The 22,631-nt window shown below is 42.2% G+C and overlaps 1 protein-coding gene across 1 annotated transcript in view; it reads right to left on the bottom strand.

Annotated features, from left to right (window-relative positions):
• Positions 1 to 20,498: 20,498 nt before the first annotated feature.
• The window catches only part of EPM2A (EPM2A glucan phosphatase, laforin), a 145,602-nt gene continuing 143,469 nt past the window's right edge, over positions 20,499 to 22,631 (bottom strand). Inside the window, exon 5 of the mRNA XM_089690194.1 lies at positions 20,499 to 20,870. Coding sequence (XP_089546320.1) covers positions 20,593 to 20,870 — 278 coding nt within the window. The 3' untranslated portion in view covers positions 20,499 to 20,592. The remainder of the gene's footprint in view (positions 20,871 to 22,631) is intronic.

Below are 22,631 nucleotides of genomic sequence, written 5' to 3'. Positions count from 1 at the left end.
TCAGGATGCAAAAAAAGTTGAACGTAAATTTTTTACTAGAAAGCGACTTTTACCATTGAAAAAAGGAACTAGAAAACCTTCTTTGAATCCTCTATGCAATAGATCCCACATCCTGCTGTTTGTGTTGCGGTTGAGCCATGGTAACATTTTTACTGGGGTCTTGGTTTTCAATATTTGGATCCCGGTTTTGAAGCTGAAGTGATGTAGTGGAGGATTTACGAAAGCATCTAAACACTGGGTGTGACCCATCTCAGTAAGAACACTCATGTTTGTATCTACAGTTAGACAGGAATCTACATTGGCTTTCGCTAAATGCAAAACAGAATCCTTTACAAAAGGAATTCTGATTGACATTGGTCTTTTGTGGGATTAAAGATCTTTGTGGTAACATTAAATTCAACCATAAACCAACATCTTTGATTCCCCAACGTTAATATGATTGGACTGATTGTCTAAAATTGTCCTCATAAGTATACCAGGCCGTACCACCAAAATGGCGGAAAGCCTCCGCTACAATATCCAAATGTTAAAATAAGCCTGAGTATTTCTGAGTATACTGAGTATACAAAAAGCCTGAAGCCAATTTTGAAACATTTTAGGCCCTTCTTCTATCTTCTTCCATTCTGTGTTCCCCTTTTTTTCTGTTTTAACCAAGAATTCCTTGGATACTGCCAATAAAGACAAAATATCCACAAATTCTCCTTTCCAAATTTTTTTCTTTCACTGAGGGGGCCAGGTGAAAATCTAAGGGAGATATTTCACATGGAAGTGCTTCTTTAAGGCATGTTTCAGCTATAAATGGCTTAGAAACTGACGGAGAATTTATAGAAAGTAATGATGGGTTAACCAATAAAAAGTGAAGAAGAGCTGACAGGAATAGATAGCTTATTATGAAGGTACAATGGGTATATTTTCATTAACCACCTAGCCAAATGAATACAATACAGAATTCCTAAATCTACAATCATGTACTTCCATGCTTTTATAATGTTATAGACTTTAATTGGAAAATTGATGATTATTTTGCAACTGTCTGCACTGTAGAACTCCAGTACAGTAAAATAATAATCTTGCGGAACCTCACAGCACCAACTGAATACAGCATATGTAAAAGCTCTAGTGAAGGATCAGTTTAACATGACAAAATACGGAATAATGCCATATTACTAGGAAATCCTTCCTAAAGATGAAAAAAGTAATGCTTCCACAGATGCCATTTAAATACCCTGTAATTTAATTTAATTACAGAATAATGCCATGTTACCAGAAACAATGCAAATAACAGAGTAATACAGTGTTACTAAAAGCGCCATGCTAAAAAAAACAGAACAACTTAATGTTACCAGTGGTACCATGTTCCAAAAGATATTGTACCGCAACATTGCAAAGAACAAAGATATTTTGGTTACAGCATAATGCACACACTACCAAATGTTTTTTTAAATGCAAAATAATGCCATATTTCAAAAGATGAAATAAATGTATGATGCCAAATTGTGTTATGTTATGAAAAGGGAAAATAAATCACATTTCCCCAATGTGCCATCATGTTACAAAAGTTGTAATAAAGTTATGTTTCCAAACAATGCAGTAAAAACTTACTGCCAATAGTTGCCATGTTAGTAAAGTGTCAGAGAACCTGTTTAAAAAATAAAGTCTCCACACGGTGCTCAAGAACAAGTCCAAGCATGCCCCACTAGCTTCTTGGCTGACACTGGACTTTATAAGCCCTATATAGCTACTTGCTGTCATTAAAGCTGAGTTCCACTCAAAAGTGGAAGCTCCGCTTGTTTGCCTCCTCCTCCCCTCCACTGCCATATTTGGCATCTTTTGGGGGGGTGCCGATACCTGTTTTTGACAGGTACCCGCTCCCACTTCTGGCTCAGTTTTCCGTGTAGTAAGTAAGCTGGAAGATCAGCCCCCCTCCTTCCTCCCGCCGTCTCCTGGGAACCTGCACAGGTCCCAGAAGACTGCTGGACCAATCAGAAGGCACAGCGCGAATCGTGCATGCCCAGTGGGCCCCCGGCTGTGAAGGCTGCAAGCTGTCACATCCTGGTGCTCACAGTTGTGATGCTGGTGCTGGGGAGAGAAGAGGCAGAGAAGGGACGGCGCAGGTGAGCACATCGCTGGACCCTGGGACAGGTGAGTGTGTTTTTATTAAAAGTCAGCGGCTACAGTTTTTGTAGCCGCTGACTTTTAATAAACACAAAACTGACTGGAACTCTGCTTTAATATACAGTCTATGATAAAGGTATTCCATTTACCACAAGCAATGCCAATGTAAAGGGGAAGGCAACTGAGACAGTCACTGTAGGCATTTACTATAAGAGGACCATTGATCAAAAGGTTATATTTTGATGCCAGTGCCTTCTTATTGCACTCTCATACCCTAGGGATTGATCTTTGAAATCATCGGGAAGATTGAGGCAAAGGTGCAAGACATAGAGCTTCTGCCCAGTAAGTAAAGGCTAAACACCAATGTCTAGGCAGTTCCCCCAATGAGTCAAACAATGGTGTATTCTTCCTCCCACTGATAATTGACACTGCAGTGTTTTTCTTTCTCACATACTACCAATGTTAGGAGATATTTTCTTCCCACTAACCACAAATGCTGGGGATCTTTTGTTTAAACTAGCCACCGATGCTGAGGTGCTTTTTGCTTTAATTGAATATTGACACTGAGGCATTTTTTTTCTTCCATTTATCATTGATGCTGGCAGATTTTAACTTACACTGACCAACGATACTGGAGTACTGGTAGACTCTTTCTTCCCATTTGCTACTGAAGCTTGGACATTTTTTCTTTCCCCTCACCATAGACCAGGAGTGGACTGACCATTTGGAAACTCGGGCACTGCCCGAGGGCCCCGGGTCAGTAGGGGGCCCCATGAGATGCCCCTGGTACCTTTTTCATAGGCTTATTTGAGTTTGGGCAAGGACACAGGGGCCCCATGATCCCCTATTGCCCTTGGGCCCCATGAGTTGTCAGTCCACCCCTGCCATAGACACTGGGACATTTTTCTCCTTCCTCTGACCAATGGCATTTGGGGACTTTATGCTACCACACTGGAGCATTTCTTCCTCCCATTTATCACCAACACTGAGGCATTTATTCCTTCCCCTCCACTATCTGCCAATGATGGTGAATTGTTCTTGTCAATGGCCATCAACAAGAAGAGATTTTTTACTCCTATTTACTACCAATGCTGAAGTATTTATGACCACAAATATTTGTTTCACTCTTTTTATTGAATTTTTCACATGGGTCAGTACATAAAGCCTGAGTTCAGTAAATGACACAATATCCACCATTAGCAGTGTCCTGTTGGCATTCAAAACATGTTCAAACATAAAAACAGAAAATATCATCTACCTGGTGCTCAGCTAGGAGAACCATTCAAAAAGTATAGGCATATAAGCGACCAGCAGGTGGTGCCAGAAAGGGAGAGGAAAGATGAAGAAGGGGAGGAGAGAGTAAAAAGGAAGAAGAAGAAAAGAAGTGTGGGGAGGTGTAGGTGGGGTGGTAAAAGGGGGAAGGGCACAACATAGGGGAATATTGCAAATCATCAACGGTTTTATCAATAAGGGCCCAGATTATACAGCTAGACTTGGATGATGATATGCCATTCGAGATTTTGAGAAACTTGGTTTGGTTATTAGTGAGGATGCTGAATAACTGAATAACTCACGAAAAAACATCTATTCGGGATTAGACTTCAGAGGAATGAATAGTTTTTTTCTATGTCCATGCCCTGGCTATGCCCTTGGTCATTTTAGAAGCTGAAAGGATGAAATAGGTAAGTTTAAACTGTTTCTTAATAACACCAGAAGGTAAAAGTGCAGTGGTGCTACCCAGGGGTATCTACAATGGAAAAAACTAGGCCAAAAGTGGCTATGCATCAAGCACGTCCACCATATGTGGAGGAAGTTGCCTGTAACCTGTCATCCTATGAAATATAACCCTGAATATTCGGGGGACATATGGGCCAATCCTGAAGGTACCACCTGGTAAGTACCTCATAAGCCAACTTTAAGATGGTAACATTAATAGAGCAGGTTGTGATAGTGGCCCACATTTCTTGATAGTCTTTTTCTAATTTTGGTCTCTCAAATTCTCTTTCCATCTAGCTACATAGGTATTTAAGAGCTGTGGAGAAAGCAGTCTGTTGAGTTGACCAAAGAAATTTGTTTGGATGCTAAGGGGGTATAGTGGCAGATGTGATCAGTGAAGGCAGTCAGTGTGGTCAGCGAGTCTTTGTCTCAGAGAAGAGATGTGATCCAGTGCTGAAGTCGAGCATACCAAAACAAATCTAGAGAGGATGCAGCTTTGGAGGGTCGCCCAGGGTAAGATAGACCCCTTCTCCATGAGAGAATACACCGTAGTAAGTTTGTGCAAGGTCCACCAAGAAAGCAAAGTCAGGGATTTGAGACCTAGTAGGAAAAGGGGATTAACCATAATGGGTATTGTGGAGAAAGTAATTTACCAGAATACTAGGGCATCTCAACTTAACAATCCGATCACACTGGGTGTGACTTGCCATGTGATTTGCCATGCCATGCGAGTTGCCAATCTCATGGCAATTTGCACCCTATTGTCCACAATTAAAACTGTCATATCGGTGTGATACCAACTTGGTTGGAGCCACACCGATTTTTAAAGTAGTGCATGCACTACTTCAGGTGCAACTTGCATAGACATCTGTGTCTTGCATGCCGCAGATGTCTTGCAAGTCACACCTCAAGCCAGAATACCATCCAATTTCACTGAGGGATCTGTGACAGACACTCATCAGGAGTGCCTGACTATGACTGCCTGCTCTGCTCCTTCATTCATAGAAGACATAATTCAGCTTCTTTGAATGCAGGACAGTTGGATGATTGAAAGGTCCGCCCCATTTGATGTTGAACGGAATCTCCAGCTGCTTGTTTACAAACAGAACAAAGTAGCAGGAACTGCCATTTACTGGCAATTTACACATCATTTGTGATTTGTAAATTTCACTTCTGCTTTAGTACTTTGTGCCACTTTACAGGCAGGTTTAGGACATCACCTAAGCCTATTATTTGAAAGAATTGTGCAATTTAATGCTGCCCTTAAAGCTTTCTTTAAAGTTCTATATTTTTCAAAAACTTTTATTTCCATTGGTACATTTTCTTCCTGGCAGTGCCCAGGTCCCCATTCTTATTAGCCTTAAAATGGGCAAAAATATTTTGCAGGATTCATCCCTCATAGACTTCAATGGGGTTTAAAGAATGTTCACAATTTCCAAACTTTTTTCACTTCTCGAATTTCCCAGAACAGAAACCAAGAAACATTTGTCTCATCACTATTTTTTAGTTTAATAATAAACAAAGAATGTGCTTTCTTAGATAAACGTTTCATAATAGAATAGTATACTGTATGGCTAGTAGCATAAATGACAGGTCAAAGAAAATTGAGAATAGGTTTTTTGAACAGCTTGATTTTTTCCACAAGTGCAATATTATCAAGGATAGTAGTTGTAAGACATGACCAGTGTAATTCTACATCATCAATACAAATTCCAACACTTCTTTCCAAGCATACTGTAAGCTCTGGAGTATCTTTTGGTCTAACATTGTCCTCATTTAAATGTTCATAGTGTACTATGGTTTGAATCTGATTTACATTCATATTGTGTTACAAAGCGGTGAAAGCTAATATGCAAATATTCCCCTGACAAAAAATGGTTTTGCTCTGTATAATATTTTAGACTGGCATTATGTATCACTTCTAGTTTACCTTTATAGTCAAAGAAACACAGATGCATAATGCCTAGCAGTCATTTGCATGATGATAGTTCATCATATGCTCTGCTGTCCATATGCACCAATTTTCTTCTCCTTTGTTTTCTTACTTATGGTGGAAGTGGTTAGTTTTTACTAAATGTTTTTGAAAATCAAGCAAACATCTTTTTGTAATTGTTTATTTTTCATTTTGTAAGAAAAAAAAAAGACACAGAACTGTCAGTGATATAAAGGAACTGGACTTCAGCCATCTACATAGTTCCAGGTTAAAACATACAAAAAAATTGACAATAGAGTCCACTTGTGCATTTATTGTATTCAAAAATACCAAAAGGTCCCTGTGTAAGTTTATTCCATCTCGTTTCCATAAAAAACAATATACACAAAATTTCCTCAGGTCCATCCACAAATGTTTTTTTACACACAGAATTATTATTTTTTCCAAAGCCCTCTCTTTTCTATATATCCATATTAATAAATATCATAGGGAATTATGCCTCTGCATTTTTCAAATGGGAACATGTTAGTTTGTACCGATATGTTAGGCAGGACCCAGTTTTTGTATCTAGAGGACTTTAAAAGGCATTTAAGATATTACTTGTATCACCCAAATATATACAGTAAATTTTAAAGAATTCATATTTTATTGTACAAATGATAAAAATGTAATACCATATTCATATGCTGCAAAAAAATTCACATATATTCTACACATGAGTTGATGTCAAGTAGAACATACTGCATGCCAACTCAATGTATTTCAGACATTCATATGTCTTCTTCAGGAACACATGTGAATGGTATCCATGTATTTGAACATAGGGGGAGATTTACTAAAACTGGAAGAGTGCAAAATCTGGTGCAGCTCTGCATGGAAACCAATTAGCTTCCAGGTTTTATTGCCAAAGTTTAATTGAAGCTGAAGTTAGAAGCTGATTGGCTACCATGCACAGTTGTACAAGATTTTGCACTCTCCAGTTTTAGTAAATCTACCCCATAGTCTTTAAAACCAAGGTATGTACATGTCTACTACAGAGTGTTGTCAATATATGCCATGATTTCCAAAGAGACAGCAGGGAGCGTCATAAGACCCAAAACAACAAATCCTAATACAAGGGACTTAAACACCACTAGGCCAGTTTCTATAAACAGGAACCAGTCTCTTCAAATCAATCCACCCATATGCATAGACACTAGGCCTTAGTGTATGGTCTGTCAGAGTATAATGTTCCTGTCTACAGCCTCAACAATTCTAGACAGGCGTTCCTTCCAAAAGGAATAAAACTGTTGCTGTAACTTCTTAAAAAGCGTTAACTTGGCCGCTGTTCAGCATTCGAGCGTGATGGCCGCTCCTTAGCCCAGTTCTTCACCTCCCAGGCACACTACCACTCCTGGACTGGCCAGAGATGAGCCTAACCACTGGAACTTTTCCCCCCTTCACCCCTGGCACCTTATAGGACTGACAGATCCACTTGGCGAGTGGTAATCTTGGAGCTACCCGCACTAATTTTTGGGGGAGCTGCCACTGACATATAGGGGAGCAGCGGCCGCCATCTTCTTGCAGCCAGTGCCCGCCGCCCACCTCCTCAACCAGCATCTTCTGCCTCCACCCTGTATACTGCCTCCCACAGCCTTGGAGCTGTCCCCTCCTGGACTTGGGCTTCTACCACAGCCCACTGTGGGGGACCGGCACACTGCTGGAAGACCCCACCCCATATCTTCGGTGAGTGCCCCTACTCCAGCCCCAGGCCTCCTGAAGTTTAGAGGCCTGATAGGCCACACGGGGCCCTGGGCTCAATACAGAGGGCCGATACCCTTGTGAAGGTTCGGCTGTGACTGGTGGAGGACAGGGGGACCCACTATCTCTCCTGGACCCCTCGCCTACACCAATTACTCCTACCAGGACACAACAGCTCCCCCAGCTGCCTACTAGACCCCATGTCATACTCGCGTTTGGTGGTGAATTGACCCTGACCTATGCCTCTTATCCACAATGCCCCCCTAGTACATCTGGTAGTCTTCAATTCACTGCTCGAAGGAAACCTTTTCCACACGTGTGATATCCTGTGGCCCTAAAGAGGTGAGATGCATTGCCACGGTCCTTACTACATGCTGTACACAGGCCAAGCAGACCAAATCAGCAACTAGTTCTACCAAAGCTTCTACCAATCTCGCCAAAAGATCTCAATCTAAAATGACCTCCTCTCAAACCACAACTGAATACCCAACTCGCTCCTAAGAGACCAGCTCCCAATTAGACGACTCGTCTATTGACGGTTTCCAAGTCACCCAGACTAAAGAACCTACTGACGGGGAGCTCTACTGAAGAAATTTAAACTCCTTCTTTGCAAAGAACTGACCATGGCCACGGAACAGCTTACCACTAAAATTATACGTGAAATTAAGGACATAGGCTCCCATATAGATAACCTCGAACACATTCTCGTAATTGACAACCACGAGCAAGATCTTGACACAATTAAACTAGACCTCTCTTCAGCCTTGCAAAAACTGGAAGATCTGGAGAACCGAAGTAGGAGAGGCAACTTCAGGATCAGAGGCCTCCCAAAATCAATATTGGACTTAAACTCGACAGTCACAGCGTACTGCAGGAACTCATTCCTGGAATCCCAATCGAATGATTAGAATTCAATAGAATCCACAGAGCCGGTCATGCAAGCATCCTGGGCAAAGAGAGACTTATTCTCTGATCTCATGCCACAAATGCTTCAGAGACGCAGAGAACTGAAGCCTTTCGTCCAGACATTACAGAGCCAACACATACAAAAACCGCTGGAACTTCCCTTTCAAATTAACCTTTACTTTCCAGGATCACCCTTATGCTTTCTTCACACCTGACAAAGCCCAGGACGTCCTCTCCAGGCTACAATTTATGCTACCATCATCCACCGGCTCTCAGACTTCGCAGACCTCTCCCCGCAAGTTTCCTTGCCTCACTCCCCTCTGGGAATTTCTTCACCGAAGAAGGTGACTGGTACAGAGACAAAGCAAACAGGTTTCCCAATCAGATATTTCGGAGGGGGACTGACTCTTACTTCACTCCTCACCCTGAACATCCTAGTTTCAAACAGGTCTACTTGCTCCAAAGTTGACACAATTTTAACTTTTGTTCTTTAGGTTCTTATGCTTCTTCTTTACTCCACCTGGGACTGGGGGCTCACTGCCGTGGTCGGGATTTAGGTGCAGCCTTTACAATGCTAACCCTCTTCATAGAGAGGGAGGGGGAACGAGAGGGCGGTGAGGAATACTTTGTGCTTCCCACTTGGCCCTAGCCTATATGCATTGGACTGCAGTCCTTTGGCTCCATTAGTCATAGCTTCCCCTGGTCCCAGCTGCGCGGCCGATGACTCATTTTTATTACATTTAACGGTATCTTAACATATCATTGTGAACATACCCAAGACAGTGCTCCTACTCATGCTTGTTTTCTGCCTGTGTCTCCTGGTCCTCTCCGTCCTCCCCTTCTCTCTCCCCATCTTCTTCTCTTCATCCCCACTATTTTCTTCCCCCCAACATTTTTTTTTCTTTCCCCTTTTTATTTTCTTTGTTCCCCAGTTGGGCTGTTGAAAGTCAGTTCATTTTTTGAATGTTTTTTAACTATATTATACAATGTGTGCCTGGGGGTTCCCAGTGACCCCCAACTATGTCAGTTCCTTTAACCACTGCCTCCGATTGCTTAGACAATCCTTGATGCTTCTGTGGTTGAGCCTTCTACACTCTACCTTACTAGCCTTCCTCTTTTACCTCTCTCCCTATTTTACATTTTCCAGGATGTCGAAACGCCTGAACATAATACATCTGACATGTCATGGTTCATCTCTGGGTTCAACTGCTATTTCACCCTATATCCACCATGATGGCTACGTCCAACTTCAATATCGTATCCCACAATGTACAAGGCTTTAATTCCCCTAGGAAAAGTAAGTGTGCCTTTACTTACTATGCTTTCCTTCGAGCTCACATCATAGGGCTACAGGAAACCCGATTCTCCATATCCTCCCGGCCCAAATATTTTCACAAAACTTACCCCCAGGTGTTCCAGGCAAATTTTGAGGTGAAGCAGAGAGGCGTCCTTTTAGTATTCCACAAAAACACCCCCTTCACCTGCTCTCTAGAAATTGCAGACCCCACAGGCCGATATTTGATATTACAGGGGTCTATTTTTGATGTCCAAGTGACCATAGTCAGTTATTATACTCCAAACACTTATCAGTCCCGATTCCTCTCTCATTCATTGAGGGCAATCTCCTCGCACAGAAAAGGCACTTTGATCATTATGGGCGACAGTAATCTTGTGCTAAATAAATAATTAGACCGATCTCCTTCAATTGATTCCCAACGAGACTCCACTGAAACAAGCTCACAAACACAGAGATTTGTAGACCTCCTATCCGAATACGCGTTAGTGGATGCTTGAGTGAATATAATCCACGAGTACGAGATTTCACTTACTATTCGGTACCCCATAACTGCCACACAGGCATAGATCACTTCCTTATCCCCCAAGATTTCATTCCCAATGTCCTCAGCGTTAAAATACTCCGTGGTCGAATCATTCACCTCTACTACTCAGGGTTGCAGAACGCTAGCTCCGACCCCCCAACACTATTCCTGGTGGCTTAATGACTCCATACTGTCCTTTGACGAAGTGCCGGGGACTGAGACTCTATCTTAAACTACTTTAAAGAGACTACCATGTCGGTCTCAACTCCTACAACGTTATGGGAAGCCCACAAATCCACACTTAGGGGTAAACTAATACAAATCGCCTCTTGCAGGAAGCAAGATAGAGAAGCTAGAGTGACACTTTTATCATCTCACTTATCGCAACTAAAAACATAATTTAAACAATCTCGCTCTACTTCCCTGCACAAACAGTTAGAACCCTCGGTAGATGACCTCTTACGGGACATCTATCTCCCCAAACTATCCACCCCCCATAGGTTGATAAACTAAAAATGGATATCACCGTTACAGTGATAAAAACACTTCAGACGCAGAAAACCCCTGCACTTTCCGCACTTTATTACAAAAAATTCACCCACTCCCTGGCTCCCTATTTGACTAACTTTTTCAACCATCTACGCTCCCATTCAGATCTCCACTCGTTGTCCACAGCAGCTCAAATAGTCATGCTCCCAAAACAGCGTTGCATGACTGCACAATTGTCATTTAAATTGCGACAACACTGAAAGCTGAAAATTAGCCTGTGTCGGAAGGGGGTAAAAGTGCCCGGTATTGAAGTGATTAAGAATTCCCTTCACTGGAACTAAGGAGCCAGGCCCAACCCTTGAAAAATAACCCCACAACATAATCCTCCCTCCACCAAACTACACTTGGCACAATGCAGTCAGGCAAGTACCATTCTCCTGGCAACCTCCAAACCCAGTCACTTCCATCGGATTGGCAGACAGAGAAGCGTGATTCGTCACTCCAGAGAACACGTCTCCACAGTTCTAGAGTTCAGTGGCGGTGTGCTTTACACGCATCCGATGCTTTGTATTGCATTTGGTGATGTAAGGCTTGGATGCAGCTGCTCGACCATGGAAACCCATTCCATGAAGCTCTCTAGGCACTATTGTGCTAATCTGAAGGCCACATGAAGTTTGGAGGTCTTTAGCTTTGACTCTGCAGACAGTAGGCAACTTCTGCGCACTGTGAACTTCAGCATGCGCTGACCCCGCTCTGTCATTTTACGTGACCTACCACTTTGTGGCCGAGTTGGTGTTGTTCCCAGTTGTTTCCACTTTGTTATAATACCACTAACAGTTGATCATGGAATTATTATTATTATACAGTATTTATATAGCGCTAAAAGGTTTGCTCAGTGCTGTACATTATAGTGGGGGACAGAACATGAGACAATACAGTAACAAAACACGAGGGGGTCAAGGGCCCTGCTCTTTCGAGCTTACAATCTAGGAAGGAGGGGATAGTGGTAAAGGAGGAAGTGGCTGTGGGGGATGGAGTGGTAGGAGGAGTGGAAGAGATCGGCTGTTAGGTGAGGGCGGGGTAGGCTTCCCTGAAGAGATGGGTTTTCAGGGTGCGCCTAAAGGTGAGGAGGGTAGGTGACAGTCTGATGGATTGGCGTAGTGAGTTCCAGAGGATGGGAAAAGTCCTGGAGAAGTCCTGCAGTCAGGCGTGGGAGGTGGAGACCAGGGAGCTAGAAAGTAGGAGGTCTTGTGAGGAGCGAAGAGTACGGGGTGGGTGGTATTTGGGTATCAGGCCAGCGAGGTAGTTTGGAGCAGTGTTATGAATGGCTTTGTATGTCTGTGTTAGTAGTTTGAATTGAATGCTTTGGGCAATCGGGAGCCAGTGGAGGGAATGACAGAGGGGGGGTGGCAGTAGCGGAGCGGTTGGTAAGGTGGATGAGTCTGGCCGCTGAGTTCAGGATAGACTGAAGCGGGGATATTCTGTGATGAGGTAGGCTGGTGAGAAGGGAGTTGCAGTAGTCCAGACGTGAGATAATAAGGGAGTGAACGAGTTGTTTAGTAGTGTCTGGGGTTAGGAACGTACGTATTTTGGAGATGTTGCGGAGGTGGAGCCTGCATGAGTTTGCCAATGATTGGACATGGGGTTGGAAGGACAGGTTTGAGTCTAGAGTGACACCTAGGACTTTAGCTTGCGGGGTGGGACTGATGGTGGCGTTGTTGGTCGTGATGGAGAGGGTGGGGGGGGGGCGCAGGCTAGGGGGAAAATCAGGAGCTCAGTTTTGGAAACGTTCAATTTGAGGAAATGGAGCGACATCCAGTCTGATATATGGAATATTTAGTAACAAGGAAATTTCCCAGATGGACTTATTGCACAGGTGGCAACCTATCCCAGTACCATGCTTGAATTCACTGAGCTCCAGAGAGCAACCCATTCTTTCACAAATGTTTGTAGAAGTAGTCTGCATGCCTAGGTGCTTGATTTTGTACACCTGTGTCCATGGAGGTGAATGGAACACCTGAATCCAATGATTTTGAGGGGGGGGTCCCAATACTTTTGGCAATAATGTGTGTGTGTGTGTATGTATATATATATATATATATATATATATATATATATATATATATATATATATATATATATATATATATATATATATATATATATATTCAGAAAGACAGTTGCTGCCTGATAGAATTGGCAGCCGCTTTACTCCGCTAATTCCATTCAAAATGCAAATGCCTATAATTGCAGGCCAGCTTGTTTACAAATATGTAAGGTTAAAAAAGGCAAGTTGATTAATTAAAATGTTAAATAGACATGAGGGGTCTTAAATATTCATAGTGTACTTGTTTATGGTAAATAGCATTTAAAAGGCTAATTTATTTACCTATGTCTGAAAGTGGTAAAGATGCCAATTTTGCTTTAAACAATACAAGAAGTAACTGAGGCCAAGGAGTATAGTTTGTCAACAAAATCAAAAGTGTTTGATCAACCAGTCAGCTGCCTTTACATCTTATGAAATATAAAAGGTGCAGCACGAAAGTAATGAATTAATCAAATGAAATACTTCTAAAACATGTGCATATACATAAATAAATAATGGATGATGATAAGGTGAATAGAAGCAACAATAGAACGAATAACAACAATAGGAAAAGCAGACACAGTGAGGCACTCTAATCAGCGCTACCAGTCTAAAGTGTGAGAGTTCATGAGTTATTAATATAGCAATAATTAATATACTGATAAGTGTGGTGATGGTATCCGTGACACTGAGTGGTCAGCGTTGGGTGATATAAAATGAATAGTGACTGATAGTGAACATATATCAAATGAAACAATTGCGATAAACAATAGTTATAAAAAAGTCCAGAAAATAAATCCGTGAACAGGTGACATCTAATGCTGGTGCACCTGTGACAAGTATTCCTTTATATGCACTCACCAGAACTGCATATAAAATGCGCATGAACAGCTGGTTTCTTCCCCAGGTAAGGCAGGCAGCACACCCATCAGTCATAGGACCATGAAGGCCAGGATGAAGAAATCTCAGATAAGGATAATGACATCAAGCAGCATGCAAACCGGGATGAGAAATCCTGAGGAGTTAGCTCACAAAAGAGCCAGAGAAAATTGGCTAATAGTGTAGTACTTTATTAAAGGTACAGAGTATCCACATGGAGAGTACTAACAAACAGTATAAAGCAACTCACTAAGATGGCCGCCGGCCCCAGCGGCGTAACGTCAATGCGCATGCTCCTTCACTGACGCGTGCACACGCTATGGGAGCACTCAGCAGGAGGGAGGGGCCAGGATCGCCAGTGGAGGGCCTGAGAAGAGGATGATTGGGGCTGCTCTGTACAAAACCATTGCACAGAGCAGGTAAGCATGGCATGTTATTTATTAGTTGTTTAAAAAATAAAAATTGTGCCTTTACCATCACTTTAAATTATCACAAGTAATATGTAGATATCAATAAGTAATATGTAGATTTTATTTTTACCTTTATTCTATAGGCATTCTGATATCAAGCTTCAAATTATGTTTCGAGCCTTACTCCCTCTAGTGCACAATTTTAACTTTTCAAATAATATTTAACGAAGATATAGATCATTGACATCATTTCTTTTATCAGTGTTTCTATTAATGTTCTCTATGTATAAATTTTAATTTTTGTATCTGTTGTAGCCCTGATGAAGGGGGATTGTTTGGGGCCTGAACATGCACTGGTGGCATTTGGTCACTTGTGGAATCAAATAAATACTATACTTTGGACAAAAGGGGTCCCATATTGCGGAGACTTGATGAATTTAAGCCATTGGGACTTCTATTTGTATCATAGGAAATTTATGTCCAGCACCTCACCTCTACCTCTCCTTGGATTTCTTTTGAATTTAGCTGATAGGGGGCTGTAGGCTGCAGGAATATAATGGGCTACAGTACCTGGCATTTACTGTCAGGTTTACACGATGCAGGCAGGATAAGACTTAAAGCCTAAGTTGAGCTAAAATTAAAAACAAAAAATTGGGTAATAAAAGGTACAGTTAATATTATGTGTCTCTTGTGTTTATTCTTCTTTTTTCAGGAGAAATTTTCCTCTCTCCTATCCCCCTATCCCACACCACCATAATTTTCCAGTGCAGTGGGGGGTTAATACACCTAAAGGGCAGTCAGGAGCTCTTATCAAGAGAACTTGACTATGCCTGCTCTTTCCTACCATTCATAGAAGCCATACTACAGCTTCAATGAATGTCACAGGATTGCTGAATTGAGGGGGTGAGCTAACATCCACCAACCTACAATTCAGGAAAGCACAAAATAACAAATACAACAAATTGAGGATATCTTGAAGCTGATAAGGAGATACATATGAGTTGGCTCTGTGCTCATTAAAGATACAGAGGTACCCCTTAATCATGAGCTATTTGTTTTTTGACTGGAAATACACTTTAACAGCTTCCCGACCACCCTATAGCAAAAATACTGCTACAGGGTGGCAGGGCAGGATTTTGTATTTACAGGTAGGGGGCGCACATGCCCTACCTGCGCCGCCATTGGCAGTTTCAGCTGTCGATCACCGGGACCCGATCACTGAGTATTGCTGACAGGGGAGAGGTCTGTATGTAAACAATACAGATCTCTCCCCTGTCAGCTCGAGCACACTGCTTTGTATGGCTCTGCATAGCAGAGCCATACAAAGCAGTGTGCTTACATAGTAAAGCACAGCACACAGTTAACCCTTTGATCGCCCCAGTTGTTAACCCCTTCCTGCCCAGTGTCATTAGTACAGTGTCAGTGCTTTTTATTAGCACTGATCACTGTATTAGTGTCACTGGGGATGTCAGTGACAGTCAGTTCCCCACAGTGTCAGAATGCCCTCCGCAGTCCCGCTATTTACCGCCATTACTAGTATAAAAAAAATTCCAGTATATATACTGCCATTTGTAGACGCTATAACTTTCACGTAATTTACATGTGTTGGGATTTTTGTTTAGCAAAGACATGTAGCAGAATACATTTTGGCCTAAATTTATGATGACATTTGATTGTTTAATATTTTTAGTGGACATGTTTAATAGCAAAAAGTCAAAAATATTGTTTTTTTTTCTCAAAATTGTTGGTTTGTTTTTGTTTATAGCACAAAAAATAGGAAAGCTCCATTTTTGGGAAAAAAAAGGACATACATTTCATTTGGGTGCAGCGTTGCATGACCGCGCAATTGTCAGTTAAATTGACGTAGCACAGTATCGCAAAAAATGGACTGATCAGGAAGGTGGGTAAATCCTATGGAGGGCAAGTGGGTAAACAAACAATTCTATGCCTCCTCACCAACTGTCAGATCTTCTCTGAAGAGCAATCCAAACACTGTCTGCCAGGGCTGTGACAAGGAGTAGGCAGGAGGGGCAGCTGCCCTGGACACAGATGAGTGAGGAGGAAGAGAATGGCCACAGGGCTGTAAACCTATTCTACGGCATGCATTAACAGTGGGGGGAAGGGGTGCAGTTCTGCATCCTTGCCATGGGTGCTAGATGAACCTGTCCCAGTACTGCTGACTGCTCTTCAGAGAGCAAAGCACATATGAACAAGCACTTAATTTTTGAAATTATTTTTTAGAATTTGATTTTTTTTTTTGCATTTTTTTAATGTTTTTTATTTATTTTACATTTTTTAACTACCATGCTGAGGGGCTTTGGTGAAATATCAGGGTTCTAAACAGACCTTGATGTCTCCCATTTGAGCAAGAGAAAGGGACTGAGGACATAGATTCATCAGTCCCTTTCTCTGCAGCCTCAGCTGAAGATGAATAAATAGGAAGCGCTCTGAGACTTCCTGTTCGTTCAGAATGGAAGAATGGACACAGGAATGATCGACACCAATCACTCACTGTGCTCATTTAGGAAAGGAAGGGCCTGTAAATATAGTATATTTACTGGTTCCCCACTCTCCATCCTGAAACAAGCCTTCTGTGTGCCCTCAACAGCTTCCAGGAGGAAAGGAGAGGAGGGAAGCTGGAAGTGCTGCTAGGGAGGGGGGAACACAAAGGGATGGGACAGCAGGGGGAGGGGGGCATAAATCCAAGAACCAATCCCCCTACAGGTGTATCTACAAGAAGCACAAGGCAGTATAGATGGCCCTCCTGCTTGGCAGGTGCTCGGCCCCCTTTTTCAACTGATGGGGCCCGGGCCAGGTACAGGAAGGCCAGCTGTATTGCCTTATCAGTGGCCCTGGGTGCAGAAGAGAAGTAGCATATTATATGATAGTAGCCAGTATGTGCATGAGGAGTGCCATAGGGTATGACAGGTGGCAGCAAGTGCAGGAAAAGATTTAATAATTGTTGATTAGATTTTGGGGTAAAAATATGAGTGTGCACAAATAAAGTAAACTTTGCAGTGGGAAAAATGACAGAAAAATGCATTGTTTTCTAAATTGTTACTATTTATTCCTTGTAAAAATAAAAAAGTGTATCCAAATCTGCTAGTAAAGTAAAGCCATATCTGTCCCAAAAAAAAGTATAACACTTTAAGGTAGACTACAAACACCAAAAGGTATAATGTGCAGAACAGAGAAATCACCAAAACAAATAAAAAATGCTTCTGGACTCAAGGAGATTTAGAGTGAAAAAGGCCTAGGGACTCAAGTGGTTGGGAGCTTGATCAAAGAAACAGCAAAATGATAACTTTTACTGGTTAACTGAATAGGTTACAATTGCAAACTTTCTATCAGTCTTTGTTTCAATCATGACATATTTACACCATGTCTGATTAAGAAACCTGAGCTGCCCCAAACGCTTGCAAATGTAACTACTCCAAGAAGTATATACTGCATTCCTCCTACATTTTCCAGCTTTTATCAATGGCAAACAAAGTACAACTGTCCGCTACATTTTATCAGCAAATATGATTTTATAATTTTAGGGAGACAGCTAATTTATAACTTCAAAGTTTACTCATAGACATGTGCTGAATTTATGTGATCATTTTTTATACCATATAAATATGTAAACTTACCTGTAAATAACATAAACGAGCCAATAACAATGAACTAGAGCAGCAGCAACATCATATGGAAAGAACTGAACAAAAAACTGATTTTGAGTTTCACAGCTTCAGCCAAGACAGAAGACCCCCTGCACCTTCCCCATTTTTTCACAGTAGTTGGCTGACAATATTTGTTTTAATAATTACACGTGAGGGGCAGCTTTTTCAGGCCTGTCAAGTGTCATATAATATAAATCAATTAAACGGATGCTGTTCTACAGGATTGAAATTACAGTTGAAGTGATTGATGGACTTTAGTATATCAGAATTAATGCAGCAAATTAAATTAAGAATATAGACTTTGAACTGACTGAAAAGCCTTAGGTTCGCATTACCTTTTGTCAAGAAAGTCAGATGACTTTTGGAGCACTTATCTTTGGAGATAGAATAGTCTTCAATTTAATTTATAGGTCAGAAAAAAGTAAAAATTCCTTTCCACCTTCGTTTTTTACCTTCTAACACATTTATCTCCTTTAAAGAAAAGCAAGCTTACATGAGAGCTTTTGATATAAGGATAGCATGCAAAAATGTTGTGTGTAACAGTACATACATTTTTTTATTTTCTCTCTCTCTCTCTATATATATATATATATATATATATATATATATACACACACACACACACACACACACACACACGTAACAGAGTTGGTATTTTAATTATCTTTTGAGATGCATGTGTGTGTGTGTGTATTTTTTATGTCTTAAAAGCTCCATTTTCATTTTTCATTTTTTTTCTAAATTATAATTTTCAAACTAGTATAGTATGCAAAAATTATTGTCCTTCAGCAATATATACACTAGATATGACCTTTTATGTCTGTAATAAAATGCAAGTAATGTTTTAATGCCAAGTAACCATTTTTATATGATTTGCAATAAACTATACCTAAGTAGCTCCCCCAACACTCCGCACCTTTGACCTTACTACCATCGAAGAAGTCTCCAAGATCCTCTCTGATGCCCGCCTCACCACCTGCCCCCTTGACCCTATCCCCACACAACTCCTACAACCTCCCTCCCCCTCCATCCTACGCTCCCTCACCCACATCTTCAATCTCTCCCTCTCCTCCGGCACTTTCCCTTCCCCTCTGAAACATGCACACATCACCCCCATACTTAAAAAGCCCTCCCTGGACCCCAATGACCCGAACAACCTCAGACCCATCTCCCTGCTCCCATTTACATCTAAACTCCTCGAGCGCCTAGTCTACGCCCGCCTATGCTCTCACCTCAACGACAACAACCTCCTCGATCCCCTACAGTCCGGCTTCCGTCCCCTACACTCCACCGAAACTGCCTTACTCAAACTCTCCAACGACCTGCTAACCGCCAAAGCTAATGGCCACTATTCAGTGCTCCTACTCCTTGACCTCTCTGCGGCCTTTGACACAGTCGACCACCCCCTCCTCCTCAAAAAACTACACTCCCTCGGCCTCAGAGATTCTGCTCTCTCCTGGCTCTCATCCTACCTGTCACAACGCTCTTTCAGCGTTACCTATAATGCCACCACCTCCCTCTCACTCCCCCTCTCTGTTGGGGTCCCCCAAGGCTCTGTCCTCGGGCCCCTTCTCTTCTCCATCTACACCTCCTCCCTTGGCCAACTCATACACTCTCACGGCTTCAACTACCACCTCTATGCCGACGACACACAAATCTATCTCTCAACCCCCCACCTCACCCCCTCGGTCTCCGCCCGAATCACACACCTGTTGAGCGACATATCAGACTGGATGTCGCTCCACTTCCTTAAACTGAACCTCTCCAAAACCGAGTTTCTTGTCTTCCCTCCAGCCCGGACACCACCCCCCATTGACTTCTCCATCATGTCCAACAACGCCACCATCAAACCCGCCCCGCAGGCCAGAGTACTTGGTGTCATTTTGGACTCCAACCTATCCTTCCAGCCCCAAGTCCACTCTTTAACAAACTCATGCAGACTCCACCTCCGCAACATCGCCAAAATCCGCACGTTCCTAACTCCAGAAACCACTAAACAGCTCATCCACTCCCTCATCATATCGCGACTCGACTACTGCAACTCCCTCCTCACTGGCCTGCCTCGCCGCTGGCTATCCCCGCTTCAGTCCATCCTGAATACGGCTGCCAGACTCATTCACCTTTCCAACCGCTCCGTTTCCGCCACCCCCCTCTGCCAATCCCTCCACTGGCTTCCGATTGCGCAACGGATCAAATTCAAAATCCTAACACTGACGTACAAAGCTGTCCACCATACTGCCCCGAACTACATCACTGACCTAATATCCAAGTACCGCCCAGCACGCACACTCCGCTCCTCACAAGACCTCCTTCTCTCTAGTTCCCTGGTCTCCTCCTCCCATGCCCGCCTCCAGGACTTCTCCAGGGTGTCACCCATCCTCTGGAACTCCCTGCCCCAACCCATCAGATTATCACCTACTCTCCTCTCCTTTAGGCGCACCCTGAAAACCCATCTCTTCAGGGAAGCCTACCCCGCCCCCTGCTAACTTGCCGACCTCCTCCACTCTTCCTACCACTCCATCCCCCACAGCTATCTCCTCCTGTGCCACCATCCCCTCCCTCCTAGATTGTAAGCTTGAAAGAGCAGGGCCCTCGATCCCCTCATGTTTTGCATTGTATTGGTATTGTTCTGTCACATGTTCTGTCCCCCTTTGTAATGTACAGCGCTGAGCGAACTATTGGCGCTTTATAAATACTGAATAATAATAATAATAATAATAATAATAATAAGTAGCTTAATAAAGGGACAGAACATTTAATTGAAACAAAAGAATGTAAACTTATACTTGTACTTATATGCAGCAAATGTAAGTTTCCTACAGTCATGAGTTTATTATATCCGACACACAGTGGAACGGAGCTGACCAAACTTTTTATGGAAATCCCCCTGGGCTTGTATCATAGCTTCTTCATCTATATAGACTGCTGGTCTTCGTGAAGCAAGAAAGTACTGCACTTTTCTGAGGCTCCAGCCAATGACATACATGAGGAATCCACAAACAGCAGCTGTAGATCTGCCAACTCCAGCATTGCAATGAACATAGACTGTGTGACCATTTTCTAACAGACCAAATAAGAGGTATACAGCTTGTGGAAGCATCCGAACTCTGCCTAGAGAAAACATCAAAAACATATTATTTTAGATAAATTCGGCTCTGTAACTAAAGCAGATATAATTGTTTTACTTATTTAAAAAAGGGTAAATAAAACTTGCAAGAAGTTTGAAAAACAACCAATACTTCAGAATGCAGATAATAGGTTAAAACTTTATTTTATGGAACCTTTAAAAACATTGCTACAAATATACGTCAGTTCACGGTTCTCAATAGGGCAAACACTGCTGGAAAGCAAATTATATTATATATTGAAAATATGACTGATCATGCCAAAAAACTGTCTTTTATTTAAGGATAGTGATCATATGAAGCCATTTGTTATCACATATTTGTCTGGCTCCTTTTTAAGTCATAATGATAACAGAATTCACCCAATGGCCCTGATCAAAAGTTTACATACCCTGAAATGTTTGGCCTTGGTACAGACACACAAGGTGACACACACAGGTTAAAATGGCAATTAAAAGGTTAATTTTCCACATCTGTGGCTTTTTAAATTGCAATTAGTGTCTATGTACAAATAGTCAATGAGTTTGTTAACTGGATGCACTGAACAGGCTTGATACTGAGCCATGGGGAGCAGAAAAGAACTGTCAAAAGACCTTTGTAACAAGGTAATGGAACTTTATAAAGGTGGAAAAGGATATAAAAAGATATTCAAAGCCTTGAATATGCCAGTCAGTACTGTTCAATCATTTATCACCTCACCTAATGTTAGCACATGTCAATGCACCATAGCTTCAATACAGTCCATAGGAGTGAGTGAAATGTAATTTTGTGACTGTCCTTACACAATGGACAGCAAATAAGCCCTTACAATAAGTATACTTTTGCTTTTTTCTTAATTGCACCTACATCCATAGCACACCACTAAAAGTGCTGAAGTACAAAAACACAAAAGTATTAAATTGGTCATGTTACTGTGGCCAATGCAGTGATTCTACTCTGAACGGTCACAAGATTTAAAAGAGAAGTATGGGAATATTTTTTTTTTATAAAAATCATACTTACGTAGGTGGATGCAGCATTGGCCCAATGCTGCATCTGTCCCCTGCCGGCTCTAAGAGTGAGAACTCAGCGATCACATGACTGCTGAGTTCTCACCACTGCTGTGAGTAGATAGCCTGCTCTGCCCCTTCGTACTCACTGGAGCGCTGGACTGTAAAGGGCAGGGAGCAGCTGGCTTAGGCTCTCAGTGGCTCGCTGAGAGGATGAGCCAGGTGCCACTCCAGACTCTCAGATGTATCCCAACCATATGGCGGGATCATCACTGCCTGTTAGCTTAAAATTAGTCGCTGTCAGCTGAAACCAGGTCACAGGAGTTCAGAACAAACTTCACTCCTGTCATCCATAGAAGAAATACAGACAAAAGAGCTTTGACTGTACTTCTCCTTTAATGATACGGGGTAACATTGTCCATCCAGGTCCAAATATGGTTTATTATATGGCTTTGTCATAAAGACATTTTAGATTTAAATTATTGCTCAGCAAAATTCTACTTATACTACTACTACTGCTACTAATACTACTGTTTCATTATCCTGCCTAAACCTCTAATAGAAGCTGATGAAATGAATTGTGTTATTCAAACCCTTATGTGTAACTCAGTGGTGTCAAACTCAGTTTCATCGTGGGGCCGCATCAGCCTTATGGTTGCCCCCCCGGGCCGGTTGTATCTTTAAGACTAGATGTCCAGAGCACCCCACCATCAGAAGTCAACAGCCCCCCATCCTCCCTTACATCACAGTGCACCATC

The sequence above is a fragment of the Staurois parvus genome, unplaced genomic scaffold (assembly GCF_062004578.1).
Source record: "Staurois parvus isolate SC_StPar_1 unplaced genomic scaffold, SC_StPar_1.0 ptg000520l, whole genome shotgun sequence".
NCBI classification, from domain to species: Eukaryota; Metazoa; Chordata; class Amphibia; order Anura; family Ranidae; genus Staurois; species Staurois parvus.
The sequence above is the reverse complement of the archived record's forward strand: the minus strand, read 5'-3'. Positions and strand labels throughout refer to the sequence as shown.